This window comes from Drosophila mauritiana, chromosome 3L (genome assembly GCF_004382145.1).
Source record: "Drosophila mauritiana strain mau12 chromosome 3L, ASM438214v1, whole genome shotgun sequence".
NCBI classification, from domain to species: Eukaryota; Metazoa; Arthropoda; class Insecta; order Diptera; family Drosophilidae; genus Drosophila; species Drosophila mauritiana.
The window spans coordinates 22,280,726-22,300,691 of record NC_046669.1 but is presented as its reverse complement, the minus strand read 5'-3'; the positions used below and the strand labels follow the sequence as shown (position 1 = coordinate 22,300,691).

At 43.1% G+C, this 19,966-nt stretch overlaps 1 protein-coding gene across 8 annotated transcripts; it reads right to left on the bottom strand.

The window, feature by feature from the left end:
- Positions 1-934: 934 nt before the first annotated feature.
- Positions 935-15,035, bottom strand: LOC117140457 (myb-like protein AA). Of its 8 annotated transcripts, none has more exons than XM_033303396.1 (5): positions 13,428-15,035; positions 12,951-13,350; positions 10,685-11,719; positions 9,195-9,360; positions 935-1,115 (listed from the first exon to the last, which is right to left on the bottom strand). In XM_033303396.1, exons 2-3 carry the CDS (start codon positions 13,256-13,258, stop codon positions 10,738-10,740), a joined length of 1,290 nt encoding a protein of 429 aa, XP_033159287.1. In that variant the 5' UTR covers positions 13,259-13,350; positions 13,428-15,035; the 3' UTR covers positions 935-1,115; positions 9,195-9,360; positions 10,685-10,737. The 8 variants fall into 8 exon arrangements, with proteins under 8 accessions (XP_033159287.1, XP_033159286.1, XP_033159281.1 ...); XM_033303395.1 differs by lacking the exon at positions 9,195-9,360 and adding an exon at positions 4,042-4,341; XM_033303390.1 differs by lacking the exon at positions 9,195-9,360 and having other exon boundaries at positions 13,428-13,999; positions 14,059-15,031.
- Positions 15,036-19,966: the final 4,931 nt, after the last annotated feature.

Here is a 19,966-nt window from a genome sequence, read left to right as displayed (position 1 = left end):
TGCACACTAAAAATGCTGTTTTAAGTGTGCCGACTTCTGCGCAAAATGAAGTTACGAAGTTACCTGCTCCTGACATTCAAAGATAGCAAATTATTAGTCTCACGTAACATCCGAGATGCCGAATCAATTCGAATCGAATGGAAGATATGTTGGCAATTGGCCGTCCTCAGTGCGCTGAGTACATGCTGCATGTGGGAACTATGGGGGCAAGTTGCTCATCAGCCACAGAACGACCTTTCCGACGAGGTACATCCGCAAAACAAATGGGGAAAACTTTTCTATGCAACACGTAACAGTTTTTAGCTCGCCCCAGTTGCACCAAAAGCCCTTAGGCCCGATAGCAAAAGTCGCGCGGGCAAATGGAAAAAGTTGGCGGGGCTTAAAGATTGAAAATAAGCTGACGGTCCCAGGAACCTGAGATTAAGCCGGACGGAAGCCGAAGACGGCGAAGGAAAATTGGGAGCCGGGGCATAAAAGCAAGAAAGAGGCAGTACACCGCCGTAATAATCGCTTTAATTACAATTAAAACGTAACTGCAATCATTTCGCCATGTTGTTGTTGTTTCGCCATCAAGATGAATAGCCACCCATCCATCCAGACACTTCAGCAGACAGACGGGGCTGAAGCCCAGGCCAGAGCACGGTCAGCGGGCACGGATCAGGACGAACAGAGAGGTGTGTTCCAGGGAAAGCCGGTCAAAGCGCGAAAGTGGAATGGTACTACAATGCTAATGACGTTTAATCGCTTTTTGGTTGAAGACTCTAGGGAGCTCCTTAATTTGCATAAAGTTCAAGCGTTTAGTGGCCAGGTGAGTCGAACCTTCCCGACCTTCCACTCACTTAAAACCATAAAAGCTGGCGGACTGCCAGCCTACTCGGTGCTGAGAGCCCAGAATGGTAGGAATTAAATTAAACGAGTAATTGTAAGACTTGAGTTCGGAATGATACAATTTTATTGGTCGCATTTTTTGAACTTGTTTGATTTAAGGACTTATCCATTGATTTTAATAATAGACTATCATACGCCTTGGAGAGATGCTTAAATGGCACATGGTACAGACTTGATTTGTGCACCTTAATACGCTATCCAACACTATGTCGCCTTGGTGATGGGAGCTGCAAAGAGACAAGAACGTTATGTATTAAACCGGACATTAGTTAGTTAGTTAGGTAGTTCAGATATGAGTTGAATGGCTCACAAAGTTACTCCGTGCTATAGCCCTTTACCCACTGCAAAGACCCAATTAACAATTCCCATTATGGGCAATAAATCAATTTTTACGACCATTTCGCCTAATTAAAAAGCCCCAGAAAATATTAGCAGTAAAAGTTTATGACCACCACACTCGGATAGCTCCGTTCCTCTGTCAAAAATGCTGCAGAATGTAGCAGGCAATTAGGCGCCGTATAAAAACGAGGACTAGGAGGAAATGACACAGAATGAAAAGCAAATATTATTCTGGGAACGGACGAGAGTAGAAAAAGAATGAGCATGGAAACTGGCAAGATTAAGGGTAGGTGCAAATGGCGAAATTGCATTCAATTGGGGGTTTTCAAACTCCCGGGGGCAGCGGAATGGGAGACATTGAAACGCACCTGTTTCGGCATCAGCACCCTGGTGACCCCGCTCATCCCACCCGGCGAAGATAAGGCCAAACGTCTAATGAAGTGGTGCGAAGTGGGGTCCTAACCGCTTGACACGTTGTTAACTTTGAGTCTACAACAATGCAGGATGGCAAAAAATGTCTATGGACAAGCGGAGCAAGGAGCACGGAGCAGAACATCCTGCTCCTTGACGTGTGTGTGGCCCCGGCAAAAAGAGACCCGTAGTTGCTGGGCTGGTAAAGGACAGTGTGGATTTTACGCACTGCTAAATAAGCTATTTGCAAAATGTCGAAGCCAATAACATAACAAATGACAAAGTGGCTTCCCCAGCCGCACCAGCAACAACCACTTTGCGGTGAGAAACGATCGGGTTGGGTTGCCAGCGCTTTGAGGAGTTAGAAACTGCAGCTAATGAAAATTAAAGGTGTGACTATAGCGTGTGTGAAAGGTTTTCTAGTTGGAAAAATATTTGGGTTTTGCTCTTTGAAAGTACAAAACAACCTTCGAAAAGTACCTTCTCATTGGCCTCAGATATTTAAAGCAAATACAGGCTAAGTAGGAAGGTCCTAACTGGGATTTTTCGCAGCCCAGCCAGCACGAAAATTCAGCTCGTCCATCTTTGGAGGGCCCTTGTTGTCAATGAAGAGCCATTTGTCTTCCCAACCTTGTCCATCGTTCGATGCTCTCGTTGCAAAAGTCTCATTAATTGGCTGGAAACCGCAAAGCGCAGGACCATAACATGTCAGAGGCATAATGGCCAAGCTCCAGGCTTAAAGCGTACTTTAAATAATAAAGCTAAGCACCTGGGAGGCCACTTCACTAGGCTGCTCATTTCTGGGGCGAGGACTACGTGGACACAACCGCAAAACATCAAACTGCAGAGCTGGAGAAGGGGATCCACTGGGGCTGGACCAGACTTCGAGGTTGGAGGCTAAACGCAAAAGCGTATAATTTACATCACACCTCAGGGGGAAGGGCATTTTGCTGGTGTTTGGGCCATCCAGGCAGGGGGCGTGACCCACACCTTCTGCCAGGGGGCTGAAAGTGATGATCACCGTCATGACAATGGAGGCGATGGGGATGATGAGTGAAGCGGGTGGGGGTGGCTACAGCATTGACAGCAGGGAGCGTCTGTTTATGAATACAACGTCGGCAGGAACGGGAGGGGGCTGCAGTGGAGCTGAACGCATAATTGGTGTTGGACATCTTGGGCAGAGCTATGTGAAAATGCAAGGAGGGGCATGGGGTCAGGGCGTGGAGCAGACGTGCCGGAAATCAATTTAACACAACCGCAAAAGCGCAATCCATTTTGGCCAGCAACAGCAGCGGCCACATCCTCAGCCCCCTGGATTCTTTTTGTTTGTTGGTATTTTTGGATAATTGGTGTGTCCATTTTGGGGTCCTTTGCGAGTCCGTCGACGTGTGTCAGCGCTAATCCCTGGCTGGACATTAAATTGCCGCCTTGGCTCTCACAGATGCACCTAATGACGCTCTGGTGCATCTCAAATCCTTCAACCATTTTGTTTGTTTGTCTTGTCCTCATGCATTCGTATTCCGATAGCTTTTTGTCCAGAATTTCCTAACCCGGAACTGCAGCTGTTGGCCCTTTTGGAGGTCAAGTTGTTCCCGGTGGTATCGTAATGATGTGGTAATGTGTCCCACTGACCGTTGGCAATAGCGCCCTCTGGCTGAACTTCCGGTTTGCCGCCCTGAGACTTGCCCTGGAAAATAATAAATTTCTCATGCTGACCAGGAGACGTGTGAATATACAAAAGGAATCTGCGGTTGCCACCCCATCGTGGGAAAATAAGAACACCACCGATTTGAGACTTTAGCGGCACCATGACCCATGATCAGGGAACGTGGCCAGCTGGAGGAAACGCTCCCAAGTGAAGTCTTCAGTTGCGGCTCAAATATTTCACTCGCGGAAATCTCTTTTTATCTCTTCTAATCAAAATTAGATTTGTTTAGTTGAAGATACTGATACTGATTTATGTAGTGGAAATGCACACTTGAAATTTCATCATTTTTCTGGGATATCGATAGATATTGGTCAATAAAATTAGAACAAATTTAAAAATTATTCAAAAGTGCGGGTGTCACCGTTTTGGGCATTTTTTGGCGTTGGGAGGGGCGTGGCCAAAGATTTATTGCTATACCGATAGAAATTGGCAAGACAACTTCTATAGTTCCTGAGATTTCGACAGTTATACGGACGGACATGGCCAGATCGACTCGGCTATTGTTCCTAACCAAGAATATATATGCATACTTTATATGGTATATACTTTTATACTTTTCAACGAATCTAGCACACCCTTTTACTCTACGAGTAACGGGTATAAGAACAGTCTACTAAGCCGCTCAATTCTTTTCTGTTAGCTATTAATCAAAGCAAATAGCTGCAGGAGAAAACTAATATTTAATTACCACTCACCACGGCAAAAACAAGTATTTCCGACAAGAGCTCTTCTCAAATTTGCATTGCCTATCGCAGAAAGGATAGCTCAGCTCGAGCGCTCGGCACAGGCTGAAATATTGTTGGGCCGTAGCTCGTTTTCTTTGCATTTCATTAGGGAAATGCATAAGCAGTGAACCAGTGAACCAGTGGCCCTCCCACATCGTTCTCCTGTTGCTCGTTCCTTGAGAGTCGGTGCCAACCTGCAGGCACAGCCTGCTCCGTGTGCTGTCAACATGTTTCGTTGTGATTTGTGGGCCAGATTGCCGAGCTTCAGAGCTGAGGAGTTTAACAGTCGAAGTCTGCGATATTGTTGAACATTTTGATTAAGAAGAGAGACAAATTGTTCTGGCAACTAATGTAATTAGTCCATTTTCCCCTCGCTGGTCTCACTAGTTAGTGGTAAACAATTGCGGAGCTCCGAATAAGCAATCTTCCAAGTCAATGTCAGTTCGGATTGGGTGACGGTTACTGAAAACTTTACTCTGTAAGAGTAAGAAGAAAGTACGGTCTACCCATAACGAATATAGTAAAATCATACCTATCGATCTGAAGATGTGGATATTTTCATACAGAAACTAGTAATCAACTTCATAATATTTATATGTAAAGTTCGACAGTCGAAATATTACCATCAAAATAGAAGGTGTCCTTATCCCAAACAAGAACAGAAAGACATTTTCACCAAAGTCACCACAGTCAGTGAAAAATAGTATTTCAAATTTCGAAAATTATCTTTTTAAATTGGATTTTCCGTTGTTCCTTAGGTAGTTATATTTTGAAACCGTTAAAAAAGAAGCAAAATATGTAGCTTCATTTGTAACTGTGGGTCTGTAGTATGCACATTTCCACTTAGTCTCCGGACATTCAACTAAGTTTTAACCTTTTGCCTTATTTATTAGCTTATTAGCACATGCTTTGCACTCGAAACTTTGCAGCCGGCGCAGCAAAGTGAGACCTGCGCAGCCCCTTGATTGTCAAAGCGCCGTCAAAGAGACAAGTTTAAGCCCTAATGATAATATTTTGAGAAAAACTTAAGCAACTGAGGCGGGCAAACTTCGCTGCAAATCCATGAGGCAATCAAAATTATTAATTTAAAGTATTACGCTGCCGCTTGGCTAGGCAAATGCGAAAGGTAAATGCCAGCGATTATTTTGGCTTCGTCCTTTGTGCAATCTGGCGCCAGCTGGCGTCGATTTTATGCCCGATTGATATGCAAGATAGTCCTGGGGAATGCAATGCGGCCTGGAGAATCTGAAGTGGGCCGAAACGGGGTGGCACGCGGGCCGGACAATAACTAGACGGAGATGTGACACACAGAGCGCCACTGCAGAGTTTTATGATTGCAGTCAGCGCACGTCGAGCCGGAGTCAGTTCCTGTTCCTTTGACATGTCCTGCGGCCATTAATACCAAGGAGCCTCGGGACATCGGCGTCCAAGACGGGTCATGGGTGACTTGACGTTTCCGCTGGTCTTCCGCTACCTCTCAAATTAACTGCTCTCTCCTGCTGCCGGCTGGCAAATTTCCAATCGCAGACGAAAGCAGTTCGCAGTCATCAGCCAGCAGCCAGCAGCCAGCAGGCACCAGGCACCAGGCAGCAGCGGAAGCTTGGGCACGGCGCCTCCTGCACTGGTGCTCATTAAAAATACAGCACTGGCAGGAGACGGAGCCAGGCCAGACTGTCCCCGAGCCTCCCACTTGCAGCCTTCTATCAATGTCTCAGCTTATTGCATAAAATGCCATATTAATGGCTGTCAATATTGATACTGCTCATAGTAATAGCCATCGACATGTGCTCTGGCGCAGGCATTGTCACCGGCTCGGCATCCTCCTGGCCACGTTCCCTACGTACCAGCATTGTTGCACAGTACTACTGAGTACTTGGATATTCCAATTTCCCAGGACCAACGGGTATTCCGGACCGGTCCGGGCGTCTGGCGAACAGAGGAAGTTGCCAGCCAATAAATTATGTATGTAAATTCGATGATGGACCTGGGAGAACAATGAGTGAAATATTGGGTATGCATAAATATGGGGTATCTGACATTCGATCACCATTACGAACTTCCTGCACGGCGCTGCTTCTGTGCCATATGTGGGATTTGCTTCGCTACTTGTACATATGCTCGGGATGACTGCATCTGGAAACTGCAGTTTCGGCGGCCATTTCTAGTGCCATTGTTATTGGCTCTGCGGCTTGGCCTGATTGTGCCGTTTTTGTCGCCTTTTCAATGTGGGCGTGGCCGTACAACTGATTCAAAGATATAATAATGTTGATTGGCGTATGCATTTCATTAGATGATGGAGGGAACTCGACCGGAATGAAATGCATTCAGTCACTGCAGAAATTCGTTGGATGGGCTTGCAACATATACGTATTGCATGTACATTATGCGTGTAGTCTTGCCTTGTTTGGTTCGGTTTCGGATTCCATAATTTGTCAATTGCAGTTCACTCTTCCATCTTAATGAATTAGTTTTGCCACTTCATCGGAAACGTGCATCTCGAAAAGACCAGCAGTAGTGGCGAGCTCACCTCAGTGTTTATCCATTGCCAGCCACAAAATATTAGTACACCAAAATCATTGTATACCCGAAAATTCACATCCCCGACACCAGCAGGTGAGCGGAAGGGGAGAGGGGTGTTAAAGTCAATATGAAAACAGGGCAAATCCCTAAAATAAAACAAACAAAACTTACTCTTTATGTTTCGGAAAAGCGCAAAGCGGGAGAAAGATGGCTGCATATTAAACAAATAAATGCATTTTGATTATACTAACAGTGGCAAACTTTGGGCTCCGCTCGAAGGGAGGAGCTCGTATCCTCCAACCTCCCTCCACACCCACCCACACACACACACACGCTTGGGCTTTTACGCCCATCACTTCACACTGCGTGGCACGCCCTTCGAAAAAAACTGATTTCGAAAGTTACGATCCTAAGCCGCCGTTTGCATCCCTGCCCCACGCAGTGGCTGGAAAATCCATTAAACTTTTACGACTATTGTAAACATTAACTTGCATATGCATTTTATGTGTAAAGGGGAACGCGCGCCGCAGGGTATGCAATACTTTTTAGCGCTGCCGTTTAAACTTGCCACATTGACTAGGAGGTCGCCGCGCTACTCTATGGCGGCGGCTCAGTGGATGGGATCGGAGGAGCTGGAGGAGCTTGGCAGGCTGGAGGAGGCGTGGAATTCGTATATCAGCTTCCTCAGACATTGTAACCAACAGAGAATTGATTTTTGAGCGGAAATTCAAAGGGGACGGTGGAAGTGAGAACAGTGCTTGGGAAATTTGGCAGGCTGGCACTTGAATGCCAGGACTCAGCCTGCCAGCCTGGGCGCAGACAAAGATCCATTTAGGAGTCGCTCCTTGGTATCTAGTCAAGGAAATTGTACGGGTATTTACTGCGAAATTCGCAGGGCTGAGAAGATAAACGTGCGTGGAATGGCAGGGAGGAGTTGCATGTGGTTGGGACGCCAGTTTTGTCCAATTTATCGATCCCCTAAAAAATACTTCCAAGATGGGAGCTTCGGCAGCTGGTGGCGATACTGCTGCTGCAGCCCGTTTAATGCTCATTTCGGATCAAAAGTATCTTTTTAGCCCGTCGTGCCATCAGCTGTATCCATAAAACTATAATTTATGGCAAATTTATAATGTTGTAAGTGCCAACAAACTTGCTGTAACTATCCATAAAAGGTCGGACATGCCACCCACAGTGACAGCGAATGTCTGCGCCGCTCCCCACCGCAACCCCCTTGCTCGTAAAAAGACTTGGCCAAATCGCAGATAAGAGTGGGAGAACGGGCTTTGAATGCAGAAGGGTGCTGGCGCGTACAGTCCTGGGTGGAGAAAAGTGGTCTGGAGCCGCAATGCCATCCAAAGGGCACACACCAAAGGCGTCGCACCATAAATACTAGAAAATCGTAAATACACAGGCCCCATGACAGCGACGCTTTGAAGTGCCGAGTGCTAAACCATTCACACAGTTGCAGTTACTAGATACAGATTCGGATGCAGATACAGATGAGGGCGGATGCGTTGATCCTGAAGTCTGAATTTGCAACAACGCTCTCCTTACAATACCCAGTTGGGAATGTAAAGGCCCACAACGTGTAATGACTGGCTATTCATTTACTCTGAAAATCACGAGAAATGCATTGCTTATTGAGATACTTAGTAAAAATCAATGCTCATCAAAACTTCGGTTTAGCTATAAAGGCCTGTAATGTGCACCCAGAGTGTTTCGCTGCCCCATAATAAATATGAGAGAATGCTACAGTATAGTTTCCAGACTATCAGATACCCTTTACTCCGGTAGGGAAAATGAGAGCGCGAAATCTCATCATCATCATCTCATATCGAAAATTATTGGGGAATAAAAGGAAAAATTTTAAAAATGGTCAAAAGTGGGCGTGACCGTTTTAAAATTTTTTGAAAAGTATGGGCGTGACTGTTTTCTGCGTTTTGTGGGTGTAAGGCGTGGAAAAAGTTATTCGCCAATTCGATAGAAATGTACAAGACTCATCGAAATATGAAGAAAAATCAAAACATTTTCAAAAAGGGTGGGCGTGGCAGTTAGAATGCGTTAGAATGGGATTGGCAAAACATTACAAGACTAATAAAAATGTGAAAAAATATCAAATCATTACAAGACTAATAAAAATGTGAAAAAATATCAAAAAATTACAAGACTAATAAAAAAAAATATCAAAACATTTTTCAAAAGTGTGGGCGTGAATCTATAATCTCTGTGCTGAATCTCAACCTTCTCTAGCTTTTATAGTTTCTTTATAGTTTCATACGGAGACGGACAGGGCCAGATCGACTCGGCTATTGATCCTGATCAAGAATATATGTACTTTATATGGTCGCTAACGCTTCCTTCTAAGTGTTACATACTCTTCAACGATTCTAGTATACCCTATTACTCTACTAGTATATAACCAAGACTCGTGAACGGGTAAATGTGGCCGTACCCAAGTCCAAATTCAAGTCCAAAGGCAACGCTAGGAGCTGTATGCGAAAAAACTGGGCCCTTTTTGTTTTAATTCTGATTTTTGGCTCATTGTGCGCAGTGTGTCTGTTTGTCGGCCTCTGGGAAATTGATGGATGGGGATTGCCATTTACCATGGTCCTAGGCATTTTATTTATGCGTGAAATGCTCTCAAATCTCCAAACTTGCGTCGTTCTCTGCCATTCTGGGCAGCAGTCCGTGTGTCTGTGTGAATGTGCGAATGTCTGGGGCCCACTTCAGTGTCCGGAAATTAAAACTTTTTTATGGTCCTGGTATTTGCTGTGTAAATTAAACTCAAAATTTAAGTATGTGTGTGTTGCTGAATAAATTGGTCAGAGCAATAAATTTGTACAGCGAGCCACGATGTTCAAGAATTTCTGGCACAAGCACCAAACACACAACATGCTACATGTTGCAATTAATGAGAGCACTCTTTTCCCAAGAGGGAACAAGCTTAACAATGTTAAAAGCGGTAACATACTTATTTTTAATCTTATAAAATTTTGTTACCTTAAAATATTAAAGTAAAATATTAAAGTAATCAGCTGAGTAACCTCAGCTAGTAAAGATTACAAGAAGGTAAGACTGCGTGTTATATATATACATATGGTGTATGGTACAATCTGAAGAACTATGAAATTTAAGGGCTATACAGTTTTGAATTTAAAAACAAGAAAGTAAGCTAGATTCGTCAAGCCCTCGAAGTATACAAACAGGTGTGTCCCAAAAAGAAACAATATACTCGTAATATATGGTAACAAATGGACACTATGATTTCTTTTCTAATATTTTAAAACATTTTCTAAGGCAGAAATATTAAATAGTCGACGTGTTGTGTGTGAAAAGATAAATCGATAAGTCCGCCAAAAAGTGAAAACTAAATTATTGTATTGAGTAAGAAGGACATAGCGGACATGGTAGTTCAATTTTCATTTTGAAAAGGAAAATCGGTAGAAATTGGGGAAACATATTAATTTTAATGCTCTAAGGTGTGGGCCCTTTTTAGTTTTTTTGGCAAATCTATTGAAATTTACAAGACTTATAAAAGTATGAAAAAATATCAAAACTTTACAACACTAATAAAAATGTGAAAAAATATCAAACAATTTTCAAAAGTGTGGGCGTGGCAGTAAATGGACAAAAGAAATAATAAAGTGAAGTTTGTGGTGGCATTCTTCTATATATGTATTCACATACATATTACATATTCACATATATATTGCATATGTATATACTGTCTGATTTTTGGGTATATTTATGCAGTAGTATATCAGTTGGAACGGGTCCGATTGGATTACTATATTACTTAGCTACAATAGGAACTTTTGAAATACACAACTGTATTCTCCTTATTTTTCGGTTTATTCCATATTTTTAACAATATATTGGTATAACATAATCGAAATCGGACGACTTTGTATTATAACTGTAGTACAAGCAAACAAAAAATTAATTGCAAATCATAGAAAAGAAATCAAAGTGTTCTTATTCGGTAGTCATCAGTAATTTGCAAAGCATCAGCTTGTCGAGGCAAACTTACTTAGTTGCTTCTATTTGATAACTGATAGTGGAAGCTGCCGTTTCAATATTTGATTGCACTTACCTACGCCACTCCAAATGCAATAATTTTAGAGGCGACATCGGTCCCCGCTTTCCTCACTTCTCTGCAATTAGCAGCAGCATCTTGTTCATCAGCTCATTAGCTACAGTCTCATGCAAAGTGTTCAATCTGGCGGCCAGGAAGTCACCGAATTTCATGTAGAGCAGTTCCCTGGAGGTAGGCACGTGGCGCGCCTGAGTGTGGGCTCTACCCAGACCCCTTCCGCAGTCGCCACCCTCACCGATATAAATGCTTCCGACCGAGAGTCTGCCGTCGGCACCCATCATCTCCGACTGGCCGGCGATTGGTGAGCAGCGTCCGGTCACGTCGTCGTCCTCGTCGAAGTCGTCCAGATCCTCCTCCAGGTCCCCGGCGTCGGTGTCAATAAGCTCGTTGTTGGCATTGATGATCAAATGGGGCGGCGACGTAGCGTACGATGATGAGTTTTTGGGCGTGGGCAGCTGCAGACGCGCTTTAAGTTGCTGTTTGGTCTGCGGACGAATTGTGGCCAGCTTCTTCCTCGTCGCCTCTGGTCCATTTCCGGTCATCACTTCTTCCGGGCAACCGCCTGCCGGAGAACCCGGCTCGTCCTTTATATAGATGGAGGGCGAAGAGCTGCAGGAGCGCGAGCTGGACAGCACCTGGGCGGGCGAGGTTTGTGCTAACGGCGCGGGTGTGGCAATGGAAAGGGAAGTGGGCAAAGGTTGCTTCTGCAGGGAAGTCAGCGTCACGTCCGGTTGCAGCTGTAAGGCTTGGAGATGCTGGGCCTGCTGCTGCAGAGCCACCGGCAACTGGCTGAGGCTGAGACTTAGACTGGGAATAGTCACAGGCAGACTACTCTTTGGTTCGGGCTGCGGCTGGGGCTGATTGTTCGGGTTGTTGGGGTCGCTAGGAGCAAAGTACTGGTATTCGTCTAGGGCCGCACTGCTGCTGTTGTTGTTGCTGCTATTGCGGCTTACGCAGTTGTTGTTATTGTTGCTGCTGCCTGTGGCTACTGGTGCGGGATCCAAAGAGCCGTGCTTGATGCGCTCGCGAGATCTGAAAGGAAAAAGGTGTAATTAGCTTTTTTGGAAAGCGGGTGCTTGCTTCAAGGTTAGCTGCTATCAAGGTTATGGTTAGATAGCTACTATGATGCAGATCCGCAGACAAGCATTTCACTTTTTCCTGTTGGACAGTTCTGGACCACTTGAAATGAATTTAAAGTAGTAATATAAATTGTATATATACCCTTCCTAAATGCTTATATATAGATGAGAGTTTGACTTGCACACAATCCTTGAGAATTATCTAGACATTTTATTCTTATCTCCTTTAACGTTCTTATTCGGTAGTCAACAGTTATTTTAAAATAATGTACAGCATGAGCTTCCTAGACTTCTTTTTATTTGATTTGATTTCAGTAAAATCAATGTAAATTTAGATGAGGAAGATGACTTGCGGCGCACTATCTTGACAACTATCTCGACATTTATTTTCCTAATCCCTTACACTATTCATGCTTACTTATAACAATAACAACTTAAAAATCGAGAAAATCACAATCTAAATGTTAGAGAGTAAAGAGTATTTTCGGAACAGGCCAAATTACTTACATTTTAAGTAAATATGTTTAGGCTTGTAACTTTAACAACTTTTTGTGCGACTATAATCGCAACACGAGAAATTGCTATAGTCGAGAACCACGACTATCACATACCTGTTACTCAGTTAGTATCGGGTAATATCGGCTTGTCGATAGATATTGGGAAATATAATGAGAAGAAAAATTAAAATTGTTGAAAAGTGTGGGCGTGACAGTTGTGAGTGGTTTGAACTTTTTAGAAGAGGCGTAGCAAAGTGGTTTTGGTATACCATCAAGACAAAAAAATAAAACGAAGAAAAAAGTGTGAGATTTTGTACTTCCTAAGCTCGAGGCTTGGCTATTGATCCTGATCAGGAATATATAAACTTTATATAGTCGGAAACACTTCCTTTTTCCTGTTACATAATTTTCAACGAATTTAGTATACCCTTTTACCAAAGACACTATAACAACTATTCTAATGTCTTTTATTCTACTAGTAACGAGTATAGAAATAAAATCCAACCCGTATGGTCTAACTAAAGCTTAATTATCTTTCGTATCGTGAAATGTTACAAAAACCACAAACACAACTTTGCCAAATAACAGGAATGTCCAAAATTGACATTGGAGAAATGCAACCTAGTTATACTCTGAGCTCTTCTAACCTTAAGCTAGTATCTTGGGGCAGGTCAAACGTCGTCTTACTTGCGTTCTCGAATGACCTCCTTGAGGAAGGCCATGGCATCGTAGTACTCCCACTTGGACTTGAAGCGCGTGGTGCCCAGCATCTTTTCGTGGTTCAGCTCGCGGCGGAAGATCTCGCGGAGCGAAGTGAACGTGCGCTGCACCCGCTCGCCATTAACGTTGAAGAGCCGCCCCAACTCGTTCCATTTGATGGCTTTGCGCTTGTCCGAGCGCTTGTAGTGTGGCAGGCGGCAGTCCCAGAGGATTGGGTTGAGTCGCACGAGCTCGATGAGTCGGCGCTTCTCGATGTTATGGCGGGAAAAGGCCATGCTCCTCCGCTCTCTGCTCTTTCAGTCGCTGTTGGCCGAAATGCAACTACCAAAAAGGCCACTGCGCATGTCCTGTGTCGCCGGATGCTGGGCTGCAAAGTAAGTATAGAAGTGAGGTGAGAAAATCGTTAAAATTGCTTATGCGATGGTCGCCATGTTCGTTGCATACTTTTCGGCGTATTTCTGGGTGGGTGCTTAGTGCTGGCTCACGCACCCACGCACCTTGGGTGCAATGACCCCAGCAGGAGGGGTGGTATTTGATTTTGAAATCGCATACGCACAGTTAAATACAATTGATTGATTCGGGAGTATGGGTTCCACTGAGACTGAGACAATAGAGGGGACAAATCAAATACGGATCTGCCTTCGGGCCTGCTCGTGGCAGGGGAAATCTGCTTATAGCAGACCCTACCAGCCCCAACCCCCACCTCCCCCTTCAATTAATGTATGTATTCCACTTTCGCATAAGAGGCTGTTAGCTAAACAATAATCGAATAGTGTAAACATTGGCGTTCTGAGAATCTGACTCGGCAGGAAAGTGTATTTACATACGATTTCATGCGCCGATCGTGGAATTTCAGCTGCTACTGTTAGTCTGCGACAGATCTGATTACGGAGGGAACTATTCTACACAAGGATTGGTATTGGTAGGACGCCTCCTTTTTCTCTTCGGCCGCAGTTTGAACTCATTTGCAATGCACTGCACGCCACACCACACTCACTAATGGGAACACACTGGGGCTATAAATAAACGCATGTTCTCTTTTTGGTTACTGCCACGAATCGCTTGTGATACCAACATTATTCACATTGTTCGCTCGGAATTCCTTAGATGCTCTGGTTGTTCGTCGCTTGTACTCAAAGTCGTCCGACGCCTGGAATGGAACTAAAACCACTTTTGCTCACAGTTTTGTTTACTGCTGCTGCTGATTCGCTGTTGCGTCGCTCCGGCTACTCTTTATTAACAATATGAGCAGCAAAGTCGGGGAATTTATTTCAATTTATTTCAATTAACAACAAATGCGGCCGTTGGTGCTTTGCCATGCGGCGTAGTTGCTGCCACTTATTGGGGATGCTGTTGTTATGTGTTGTGTTGCGAGTGGCTCGAGGGCCTTGCCACAACTATTGGCTGCCACAGATACAGATACAGATGTTCGGCAACACGGCAAAATTAACCACACTCATACACGCGCCCGGCCCTGTTGTCAGTGTGAAAGCACGTATATGTATACACACACTGCCGCCTATGCGGACTCCCGAGAGAGACGAAACCATCAAAAACCAACACGAATAGCGAACTTGGACGAAAATCCGCAGCCAAACGGGCAGCTAACTTGCGATTACTACCAGTGAACCTGTCACCATTTGGTACTTCCACTTGCCACTTTTCACTTGTCACCTCTCGCTTGGCCGTTCTCGCTGGCTTGGCAGCTTCCTTGTGGAGAGTGCGCCGCTGCTCTCCACGACGATTGTCACAACTGCACAGCAAACCAACTTAGTTTTCTTGCAAATTGGCGCAGCAGCACGAAGAGAGCCGGAGAGAAAGTGAGCGAATAGCGCTTTTCTTTTCTCCTCCGCTCCAGAGCGCAAAGCACGGGAGAGAGAAAGAGAGCGGAGGATGCTGTTGTTGTTGTTGCAGTGCCGCCTACGCTGATGTAAACAATCGGAGGCTGCCAATCCTATGCTATTACACTACACAACAAAAGAAATTGGCATTGTGAGGGACCCTAGAGGGCTGTGTGAATAATGGAATTATAAACTCAACTTTTTATGTGTGTATGGAATGAAACGAACAGATTTTTACTTGGTATCTATATAGGAATACACGAGACAAATCCGCCGCTCATACCAAACGCTTTTTAAAATTAAATTACATAAAAAATTAAAATTATAGAAAAGCTTAAAAATCGTATTCTTTAAAACGGAGTACCAGAAATAATTACATAAATGCGATTATATATATTCTGTTCATCTATTCTGAAATATATAACTGATAGCTGAAGAAATGTCTTTGTTAGGCAGTGTTATTTTCGCTGTGAAAATTATTTATCGCCGTTGCGGTTCCGTTTGTGGCAGTGGCACGTTATCGCCGAGCCGTGCCCAGTGAGTAATCCAAGAGTGATAGCACCAAGTGGCTTGTGAGCGGTATTTGCTTACCACCAGCCGGATAAATAATGAACGGATTCCACCCAGGATTGGCAGCACCCGGCAATGAGCGCAGCATCCGCAGAGCAACAATTGTACGCTGAGCTGGAGCTGAAGCAACAGCTTGAGCATGAGAGTTCCGAGAGAGCAAGGGATGACGTCGAGGTCGAGTTTTGGTAGCAAGCTGTGAGATGGAGGAGGAGAGAGGCACAGAGGACTGTGTGGACTATGCGGATTAACAATGGTAGCCACTCGCTCTGCTCGCGCTCCGTTCGGCATTCGGCATTCGGCATCTATCATCCCATTTGGCTGCACTGCTGCTGGTGCGGATATTTAACAATGCGAACAAGCGCAAACACAACGGCTGCACACACACGCGCGCTGGCAAATATTCAATTTGCCACTGCTGCAATCAACTTTATTGCCCGCTGTTGCTCTTGTTTACTCGTTGTTGTCTCCCGCTTGGTCATCTAAAAAATAAGCTTTAAGAACGAACTCGTATTTATCAATCGCACCAACACAGCCATCCGTGTTTTCTCTCCCTTTCCCTTTTCAGCAGAACACCACAGCATACCGCTTTGTCTGATTCTGATTCGGACTTATCAGTATGCGTTCTCGGCGCTGATGAATCTGCAATTGAGTCGAACGCGGTCCACAGCTTAAATTAAATCCATTACTGCCATGTAATCGGTGGCACACAAATATTTTCGGATAGCCAACATGTCAGGGTGTGTCAGATTGGGATAAGATCAGCTGGATGGGGCGACTTCGGTTCCGTCAAGGCACAGGGAATATTTCCTATTATTTTACGTGGTAAGAACATTTATATTGTTCTTTTATGGCATTTAAGTTTAGATTTTCGAATCACTAAAGAAATTAATAACTGTGACCCCAAGTTGTTATGCCAGTACAAATCATTAAAAACATGAAAGAAACAAAATTAATCAACCTTTCTGCACGACTCCGAAACTCTACTGGCGTTTCCATTGCACTATGGGAAATTTACCAACTTTTTGTGCTCAAAATTAAAAACTTTAGAAGGAAGAGAGATATTAATATAATTATACCCGTTACTCGTATAGATATAGGGTATACTAGATTCGTTGAAAAGCAGGCAGAATGAAGCGTTTCCGACCATATAAAGTATATATATTCTTGATCAGGATAAATAGCCCTGTCCGTCTGCCCATATGCATGTCGACATCTCACGAGATCTCTAACGCCCACAAGCCACCAAAACAGCCACGCCCGCACGTTTTTAAAATGTTTTGATATTTTGTCATATTTTTATTAGTCTTGTGCATTTTTTATTGATATGCTAAAAACTTTTTCCCACGCCCATTATTTATTATTGTGTAAAATAACGCCCACAAACCGACCACAACTTTTACGTCTACTCTTTTGAATAATTTTAAAATTAAAAAAGTTACAAATTATATTATTAACACAAGTAGATACCAGCAAGTTTGCTTTTAGAGGTGCGGTTTTTATACACATAGATGATTTAAAATAATAGTAATTAATAATAAATAAATAATTAATTTAAAATATTAATTATATATATGCACAGCTTCTTATATCCGCAGCTTTTCTAAGTATGTATAACCAAAGACCCTAGAATTCTAATGTCTTTGCTATAACGCAGTACCCTGACCAGAAGTCGAACGCATATAATTCAGTATGATTAACTAAGATAAGTATTTGGTTTGAAATGTGATATTTATAAATATCTATAAGATTGTGTCATTAACTTTAGCACTAACCTTTGAAATATTAATTGGCTTAAAATTGTTTCATAACGACTATGCAAATTTCAAAAGCTTACATTTGGCTTGGCCTGTGTGTTAAATCTCAATCTTCTCTAATTCTCAAACACTTTTGTGATCGATATTTTGGCCCTTTTTTGGTTAAAAGTAAACACTTTCTTGTGAGCAGCAATTTGTATGCCAGTTTCTTAACTTTTATCATATTTACATATTTTCCCAAGAGTGTAAATGCTACACAAATAATGTTCGAAGATTCACAAATTTGGTTAGTAGCATTTTTGATCTTTGTGGCACAGCATTGCAAAATTTGGCAAATGTTATCCGAAGTCGTTTATGTTTTCCATGTTTTTTTTAATTGGTATGCAGATGGAGCCAGCACAAGAACGTAGTCTTACGGATTTTGTGATATCTGTTCTCTTCTCTTCTGGGCATATCACAGGTTTTACAGTGTTTGGTATAATCGGTTATGTTTTTGATAATTTGGGGTTTTGGATTGGTAGATATCAGGGAGATGAATTGGTTTTGTCAATAATAATGCTTGCCTTTATATATCTATTTATATCGGTGCGGGTACAGTTTGTGATGGCTATTAGGGGAAGGGTTGTTGCTTCTTTGGCTGCAGTGTCTGCGTATTCATTGCTGAATTTTGACTTTAGAAGCATGTTTACTGCGGATCGTTGAGATTTAGTTGAGATGTAGAATTGATGTCCATTGAGATGTAGAATGTTGTGTTGTTAATGTTATCAATATTTATTGTAGAAACGGAGTGGGAGCAGATGCAACTTTTCCCCCTTCTTTTTAACGTTATTTTTATTGCCTTCAAGATGGCCATCGCTTCCGATGGGAGTACTACGGAGTATCTTGGGAGGACTGCTTGTTTCAGTGTCTCGCCTTCTTTAGTTATTGCAAAGTCTACTATTTCCTTGTTTCGAGAACCATCTGTGCATTGTCCTTGATTTGTAAAATTTATTTATTGTAGGTTTTCCTTGTTTGAGTTTTCTTTTTTTAGGTCTGCATAATTGGGTGTCTATGTATGTCGAGAAAGCTGGTTTGGCTGATTTATGTTTATGAGGTAGAGAGATGGATTATAATATTAGTTGTTTACTTGTTCGAACCTTAAATAATAACAAGAGAGAAAGCTGTAGTCCTCGACTAACAGATACCAATTGGCAAGAAGCTTGCACCGCATTACACATAACTGTTACATCTTTTTCACCGAATCCAGTATACTCCACGAGTACGGGGTATATAAGCAGGCATAAAGAGCTTATTATTGCAAACGGGCTCCTGTGTTCTCCGCTTCATTTGGCTAAGCGTCAATCGTGTGCCTCACCATTCCAGTGTAGATTAGCCAGAGCAAGTCGATGAAGATATTTCTTTAAATGGATTTTTAATGGAACCAAAAGGCAAGCTGATAGCGTTGGAAGCAGAAAATGGGAAAGTCGGCGAGAAAATCTCAGACAAAGCAGATAACCAACAAATTGTGAGTCGCTGCTACCGATATGCCACCTCCATCTGTTCTCTAAGCACCCGGTGCCCCCGGAATGCTCTTTTTTAACGTATCGGCTTACGAGGCGGACGGACTCAAGCCGCTTTCGCCTTAAGTACTTCACCTCAATTTGCCCGTCTCGGCTTTGAATTGCCTTGTCGCAAACGCAAATGGCAATTGCTATATGCTAAATTTAAGCAGACCCCGACCTGGGTCAAGCTGCTGGTCGGTGGTGGCCAGGTCAGGTGCAGCCATAATTTTAAATTTTTCATAAGCTTGCGCTTGAAAAGTTTCCGCCTGGGCAAAAAGTTTCTACATCTGGGTTTCTGCGTGTTTGACTTTGCCTGCGCCTGGGTGCTCCAGGAGCTGCTGCTTTTTAGCCAATCGCTGCTAATTGGACCTGCCAAAAGAGCTGGGAAAATGAAATAAATTTCTGGTGCTTGCCGTCCACTGAAATATTGAACAAACATCAAAGAAAAAGTGTTTTTCTGGAGCTACTGGTCGCAGCAAGTTATCAGTATCACTTGGTAATCGAACGAAACTATCTTAACTTCCACATTATGGCTTTAATTGGTCCTGCAACATAATGGCCGATGTACTATCCGCCAATATATAACAAACCTCCAGTTCCCCCATATATGGAATTAGAACATTGTGATTCCTCTCCATAAAAAAGTAGCAAACCGGATGCAAGCAATTACAGAAGAATCTCTAATTTTTCGGCTACACCTAGCTTTTTGAAAATGTTATTACTCCTCATTTGCAAATCGGAAATCCAGAGGAAATATTCCTTTCTTTGTGTGTACACTAACTATATGGTGAAATATCTTTGAAAACTAAATTTTGTATACCCTTGCGGATTAGTCAAATGTATAATTATAACAGGAAACTGACTTCAGCTATTGGAAATTCGATCACGAAATTTAATAATTTTTCGGGAATATTGGTGAATAAAACGAAAAAAAATTTAAAAAGCGTGCAAAAGAGTGGGCGCGGCTGTTTTGGGCGGTTTGTGGGCGTGGCAACATTGGTCAAGACGCTTACGCTGCGTCTATGTCTCTAGAATCTGTATACTCCACCTCAAACTTCTACCTTTTAAAGTTCATACGATGTTCATACGGACGGACAGACAGACGGACAGGGGCGGATTTACTCGGCTATTGATCCTGATCAAGAATATATATACCTTATATGTTCGGTTCCTTCCTGTTACATACTTTTTAATCTAGAAAACCCTGTTAGTCTACGAGTTACGGGTATAAAAAACGCACAGTTTTGATTAAATTAAACGGATGAAACCAGTTTTTT